At 44.6% G+C, this 8186-nt stretch overlaps 1 protein-coding gene across 1 annotated transcript; it reads left to right on the top strand.

Moving 5' to 3' along the window:
- Positions 1–977: 977 nt before the first annotated feature.
- LOC139458825 (alpha-(1,3)-fucosyltransferase 7-like) lies at positions 978–7821 on the top strand. The gene is made up of 3 exons (XM_071240253.1): positions 978–1177; positions 4792–4858; positions 5972–7821. Exons 2-3 carry the CDS (start codon positions 4854–4856, stop codon positions 7242–7244), a joined length of 1278 nt encoding a protein of 425 aa, XP_071096354.1. The 5' UTR covers positions 978–1177; positions 4792–4853; the 3' UTR covers positions 7245–7821.
- Positions 7822–8186: the final 365 nt, after the last annotated feature.

Below are 8186 nucleotides of genomic sequence, written 5' to 3'. Positions count from 1 at the left end.
TCACTCACTCACTCACTCACTCACTCACTCACTCAAGAAATCGATATTATTGGAATAGCGAGACACCTTCATTTCTCAATTTCAATATCATCTGGAATTAAACCGTTGAGTAAATGTGTAACGCCATAAAATCAGCAAAGCAGGAATACGTTTTTTATTATTGATACATGGGTCAAAGATATATATGTCTTTTGCATTGGGGATAAATAGCAGTTGGGTCACACGCTCAAAGTAGCCACGCGCGACATTGCTGTATATAGTGATTATACATTGTCTATTTTCTGATAATAGACGTACATCATGATACATTAATTCGACATTGTTGGTTGCATATGAGTATGTCGGATAAACGAAATAAGGAAGTATCAACGTTCGTGATCGCACGTAGAGATAACGATTCAAACATGTTTTAATAAAAAAAAGGAAAAAGGAAATATTCATATTGTTGAGTTACATTGTTAGCGGAATATGTTTTCTAATCATGCAGCCTCTAAAGTTTACCACAAAACTACTGCTACAGACTGTCTGACTGATTCAAAATACTTTTTAGTCTGGAAAGGACGTTCTTAAAGCACTGATATAACCGGTTCCCATTATTTGTGTCGGATAAAGCCGATTGTCGGCGATTGTTGGATTAACGTGTGTCGGATTAACGAGACTTGACTGTATGTGCTAATGTGTGTACCTGGGTTGGTGTGACCTTGTCTGAAGTACAACCTTGCCTTCGCAGGGTGTATCCCGTGCAAATTGTAAGAAGGCCTGGGCGTGGACCACCGCATCACCTCGCTATAACGCACATTACTAAAGTCAATACGTTATTTCCCCGTCTTGATCTTCATACTTAAGCCGATGCAGTATATTGGTATATGAACTGAATCTACGAAAGTTAAAACTGCGAATCGGTTAATACTAGTTTTGGCATAGCGTTTTAACGGGGTTAGTAAATCGACAGCCTACCCGGAACAATAGCAGGTGAGCTTACTCCTCATGGCGAGGTTCGTCAGATGTAAGTCTTGTTATGACTTTAGACAGTTTGGATACTGGTAATTTCGGTCCAAACTTTATCCTCCCAACGTCATGAATAGACCTCAGCCATTGCCACCAGCAGACGACCGTAGCCAGCCGATGACCACCTAAGAGCGCGTGAACAGTGTAAGCGCATCGCAAACTTGATCAGGTAAGATCAGCTATCAGCTCACCGACGACGCTCAACATGCCTACATGTTGTTTGTCTGCCTATCTGTGGCATTTAGCCGTGTCCGAGTTGTAGACATACCTCCTGATTTACACACGCAGGTCACACATGCGGTACTGTGCATGGTGGATACGGTAGAATGTTTAAGTGCAAGTACATTTATTTAAAACCTACTCACTGACTATGACGGAGAAACATGGAGACTATCGGCGTCCACACTCCATGAACCTGCTGTGCGAGATGCGTGTTGTGTCCAGTGTGAAATTGGCGTGTTGTGTCTGTGTCTAAAGTATTCAGTTACCGCGAGGTTAGTTTTGATTACAACAGTGTGAGAAGTCGACTGGGTTATTTTGAAAAATCTGATTAAAACTTGCAACTCACTCGAGCGAAGCCTGTTCGTTCATGAGCTGGTATCAGAGCGTGATATGGTATCGTTCTGCATCCCTTATATAGCTATGACGGGACGGTGGGGTAGCCTAGTGGTTAAAGCGTTCGCTGGTCATGCCGAAGACCCGGGTTCGATTCTCCTCATTAAAATGTGTGAATCGCACTGCTGGTGTCCCCCGCAATGATTTTGCTAGAATATTGCTAAAAGCGGCGTAAAACCATACTCACTCACTGTACGCCGTATATTTCATGGATTTTTGTGTAGACATAACGTCTGTTTCGTTGTCTATCAGTTATATTTTACACTGTAACGTCCCTTTAGGCAAAGAAGCACTATCACCCACCCACTATATTGATCAAAAGACCTGCCCTAACCCAATTAAATTACGCCGTCCACTCAACCAATACCCTTCCATTGTGCCACTACACCCCAGGGGGTACGGGTGACCCAGTCGTCTAAGGTGCTGAGATTCGCTGTGCAGAGTTGCGTCCCTTGGGCACGCCAGAAACCTATGATTGTTGGTTTGAATCCCGGTTCGCCCTGATTCTGTTTCTAGGTTTGTCAGCACCATACCCGTGCTCGTGGATTTCACCAAAGTGGTAAACGTCTGAGACCTGCATCACGTCGGGCTTTCCTCCCACATTAAGCTGACACGCCGTGATATAACTGGAATACTGATAAAAGCGACGTTAGACCCAACTCACTCACTCAGCCGCGCCCTATCTACATACATACACACTCACACATCCGCCCTATCTACATACACACACACACACTCATCCGTGCCCTCTCTATATACATACACACACTCACACATCCGCCCTATCTACATACACACACACACACACACACTCATCCGCGCCCTATCTACACACACACACACACACACACTCATCCGCGCCCTATATACATACACACTCACACATCCGCCCTATCTACACACACATACACACACTTATCCGCGCCCTATATACATACACACACTCACACATCCGCCCTTTCTACATACACACACACACACACACATTATCCGCGCCCTATCTACATACATACACACTCACACATCCGCCCTATCTACACTCCGTGGTCTAGAGGTAGAGCGTCCGCCCTGAGAGCGGAAGGTCCGGGGTTTGATCCCCGGCCGCGTCATACCAAAAGACGTTAAAAGATGGTACTTGTTGTTACCCTGTCTGGCGCTCGGCATTAAGGGGCTAAAGCAAGGACTTGTCGGCTCGGAGTCAGTATACTGTGTCTGGGGTATTCATGTTAAACTGCGGCATGGTATCTCAGTGAGCCAGCACTATAAATCGGCATCAGTCCGGGCTAGTACAAGCAGCCAAACACACACGTGCATGCACGTCGCTATATAAGTGCAATAATCTTGGACGCGACGTTAAACCAAATTTCACCTCACCTCACCCTATCTACACACACACACTTATCCGCGCCCTATCTACATACATACACACTCACCCGCCCTATCTACACACACACACACACACACACACACCCGCCCTATCTACATACATACACACACACACACACACCCGCCCTATCTACATACATACACACTCACACATCCGCCCTATCTACGTACACACACACACACACCCGCCCTATCTACACACACACACCCGCCCTATCCACACACACACACACACACACACACACACACACACCCGCCCTATCTACATACATACACACTCACACATCCGCCCTATATACATAGATACACACACACACTCATCCGTGCCCTCTCTATATACATACACACACTCACACATCCGCCCTATCTACATACACACACACACACACACTCATCCGCGCCCTATCTACACACACACACACACACACACTCATCCGCGCCCTATATACATACACACTCACACATCCGCCCTATCTACACACACATACACACACTTATCCGCGCCCTATATACATACACACACTCACACATCCGCCCTTTCTACATACACACACACACACACATTATCCGCGCCCTATCTACATACATACACACTCACACATCCGCCCTATCTACACTCCGTGGTCTAGAGGTAGAGCGTCCGCCCTGAGAGCGGAAGGTCCGGGGTTTGATCCCCGGCCGCGTCATACCAAAAGACGTTAAAAGATGGTACTTGTTGTTACCCTGTCTGGCGCTCGGCATTAAGGGGCTAAAGCAAGGACTTGTCGGCTCGGAGTCAGTATACTGTGTCTGGGGTATTCATGTTAAACTGCGGCATGGTATCTCAGTGAGCCAGCACTATAAATCGGCATCCGTCCGGGCTAGTACAAGCAGCCAAACACACACGTGCATGCACGTCGCTATATAAGTGCAATAATCTTGGACGCGACGTTAAACCAAATTTCACCTCACCTCACCCTATCTACACACACACACTTATCCGCGCCCTATCTACATACATACACACTCACCCGCCCTATCTACACACACACACACACACACCCGCCCTATCTACATACATACACACACACACACACACCCGCCCTATCTACATACATACACACTCACACATCCGCCCTATATACATAGATACACACACACACTCATCCGTGCCCTCTCTATATACATACACACACTCACACATCCGCCCTATCTACGTACACACTCACACATCCGCCCTATCTACGTACACACACACACACCCGCCCTATCTACACACACACACACCCGCCCTATCCACACACACACACACACACACACACACACACACACACACACACACACACACACACACACACACACACACACACCCGCCCTATCTACATACATACACACTCACACATCCGCCCTATATACATAGATACACACACACACTCATCCGCGCCCTATCTATACATACACACACTACTCATCCGCGCCCTCTCTATACACACACACGCACCCTATCTACACACACTCATCCGCGCCACACACACACACACACACACACACACACACACACACACACACACACACACACACACACACACACACACACACACACACACTTATCCGAGCCCTATCTACATACATACACACTCAAACATCCGCCCTATCTACTCACACACATACATCCGACTACTGGAAATAAAAGAATTTATCCTTGTATTGTTTTACACACATTTCACGTATTTTTAATACAGTCACATGACTCCGCTTCCAGAAATTTTCCTAACACGTGTATGCCTGGCCTATTTGTTTCAGATGTTCTGCGGCCTCACAGTATTATAGAACACAAGGCAAGACCGACATATATTTCTCTCAAAATGAGGTAAGATGTTTAGCAGCTCAGCCGGTCTTAATACCGTCACGTCTGACTTAGTACCAGTGATCCGGGTTAGGATAGGTCTCAGCAACTCATGCTTGTCGTTAAAGGCGTCTATGCTTGTTGTAAGGGGCGACTAACGGGATCGGGTAGTCAGGCTCGCTGACTTAATTAAAAATTGATGCATGTCATCCTATCACAAGTACGTAGATCGATGTTTCATGATGTCAATCACTGGATTGTCTGGTTCAGACTCGATTATTTTATTTGAGTGCAGAAATTAAGGTAACACTCACTCACTCACTCACTCACTCAGACATATAAATCTGAGATACGGTTCAAACAATTGTAATGCAGCTACTTTTATGCACGTTTTGTGAGCACGTTTTTGTCATACAGCTATTTTTTATGTATGTTTAGAAACACAGAGAAGAATGTACGTTAAGAAGACATGTTTCCAATGTGAACCAATTAATGAGCGGTCAAGTGTTACCACAGAGTGTCTTTATTCTGATCACGATATGCTGCACCCTTGAAGATTCCGGGGTAGAATAGGTCTTCAGCAACCCATGCTTGCCGTGAAGATCCGGGGTAGAACAGGTCTTCAGCAACCCATGCTTGCCGTAAAGGGCGACTATGCTTGTCATAAAAGGCGACTAACGGGATCGGGTGGTCAGGCTCGCTGACTTGGTTGATGCATGTCATCGTTCCCAATTGTGTGGATCGATGCTCATGATATTAATCACTGGACTGTCTGGTCCAGACTCGATTATTTACAGACCGCCGAAATATAGCTGGAATATTGCTGAGTGGGGCGTTAAACAACAAACAAACAAACCAACCACGATATGCTGCACGTGATTCCCAAACTTTAGACATGTACACTAATCCTGCACGAGACAAATGGTGCATCTCAAGTCATGGATTTGTGACGTCACACGTGATATCGTTCATGAGCGTCGGTTCACACAACATACTAGTATGTTCGTTAGTGCCTCCAGCCAATATAATATCGCCTGAATATGCGTAATTATTCATATATTAACCAATGGTATTCGCGTTTCTTTTGACGGTGAGTATATGATAACACAAAACCAAATATCTTCTTTTGGTTTTCAGGCGTTCTGTCCCAACCTCAATGAAGATGTTCCTGTGTGTGGTCGTCACCATCTTCATCTGTCGTTACTTCTACATCAGCAACTCTCCTAACAAACCATTCCATGAGGTTAAAATTCCCACTGGGCATGAATCTGTCCAAACAGTTAACCCTTTACCTGCCAGTATCGCTAGGTTAGCCTTCAAGGAATACCACCCTTCGGGCGACCAGCGTAGGGACAAAAGTAAACTAATTTTTGCGTACGCCCCCGACGTCACCTACACCCACCGCTCTGAGCACATTTATCCCCTGAATTGCGAGGATGTTCGCTGCGCGGTCACTACGAGAGGAAATTATTTTCGAGACAGCCATGCGGTAATATTTTCCGGCCAATTTCTTGAGAAAAACAAAATTCCCCAAACGGAAAGAAATGGTAAAGTGTTTATATTATATGAACACCGACCCCTTGTTCCTGAAATTGCCAGAAAGCTCAAATCAACTTTAAGGGACAAATCAGTGTTCAACTGGACTATTGGTTACTCGCGCGATGCTGATATTGGAATATCTTATGGAACTATTGTCAAGAAAAAAGCGGTTCCTTTCTATAACCTAACAACCGTTGTTTCGAGGAAGAAGAGGACTGTTGTCATATTTCAACAGAGTTGCAAGACTCCGAGCCGATTGGAGGATTATCTAAAACAACTTCGCAAATATGTGAAGGTCGATATATACGGACCTTGTGTAAACCGGACCCTGTGTGATCGGGACCTGGACTGTTTTGTCAAGGTCGGCCGAGAATACAAATTCTATCTAGCGTTTGAGGATGTGTTCTGCTCTGAATATATAAGTGATGTGTTCTTCCGCTTTTACGGGACCGCCGCTGTGCCTATAGTCCGTGGAGGGGGAGATTACTCCAGTGTTGTCCCTAAAGGAACCTATATCAACACAGCAGATTTTAAGTCCATCGCTGAGTTAGGAAAATATATTCAATACTTGGATAAGAACGACACAGCTTATATAGAAATCTTGAAGAGGAAGCGATACCATGCTTCAGTGTATTCGCGCCACCAGGTTGTCCAATGGATAGATAAAACGATTATTCGAAATATTTTTATGGATATGAACAATATGATGTGTGACATTTGTCGGAGACTGTGGAACGTGGACGACTACAGGAAAACCTACAGCGACATCCTCACCTGGTACGGAAAGTCCAAGTGTACGAAGCCAGCGGACCTGGATTCACGAAAACCAGCTTCTACACGCGCTTCTAACTCTACAGCCGTGAAACATTAACTCACTACTCAGTAATTAACATTCGGGATACCTTGGGTGATGCTTTCAGTATATACTTAATGTACTGGATTCAGTGAAACCTCGTTTATCCTGACAATACGGGTAATAAAGGCACGTGTTGCTCTTCTAACACACACACCCCTATTTTATGTATAATTTTTTAACATCCCCTCCTCCTTATGATAAATGTTAAGTCCCTAAATAAAGTACAAATTTGTTACATGAATAGAGTTGTGATACATTTTTCAGTGAGTGAGTGAGTTGAGTTATGCGCCGCTTTTAACATTATTCAAGTTATATCACGGCGTGTCAGCTTTATGTGGGAGGAAAGCCCGACGTGATGCAGGTCTCAGACGTTTACCACTTTGGTGAAACCCACGAGTACGGGTATGGTGCTGACAAACCTAGACACATAATCGGGGCGAACCGGGATTCGAACCCACAATCATAGGTTTCTCGTGTGTCCAGGGGACGCAACTCTGCACAGCGAATTGAGGCGCCTCAGACGAAGATATTTAAGAATTGTTCATCATCACCGACGACTTGTGCAATACATGACAAAATCCGCAAAAGAATAGAAAATTATTCTGATTTGTTTTTCCAATTTCATCCAATTTCTTAGCATAATATAACATTGATGGGGATATATGTACTCATTCTTAATAATCTAATCCAATATTTAACAACTCTCATCTGTGTAGATATATACAGACAATGACGTCCTGTCTCACCAAGGTTAGCTTTGTTGGCAGAAAACATTCCAACTCCCAGAAATCGCTTCAAGAAGGCTGGGTGGACTTTTTCAAAACTTCCTTCATTCCCCCAAATTTCAGATGCATATCAAAATATTGGTGGAACTTTAGAGTCAAAATACATTGTATTTTGCACGCACAGGAAAATGATAACTGTTTTGTTGAAATAAATTATAGATTGGAATAATTG

Source organism: Haliotis cracherodii, unplaced genomic scaffold (assembly GCF_022045235.1).
Source record: "Haliotis cracherodii isolate W230 unplaced genomic scaffold, xgHalCrac1.p SCAF_13, whole genome shotgun sequence".
In the NCBI taxonomy this organism is placed as follows: Eukaryota; Metazoa; Mollusca; class Gastropoda; order Lepetellida; family Haliotidae; genus Haliotis; species Haliotis cracherodii.
This window is presented reverse-complemented; position numbering and strand designations above follow the sequence as displayed.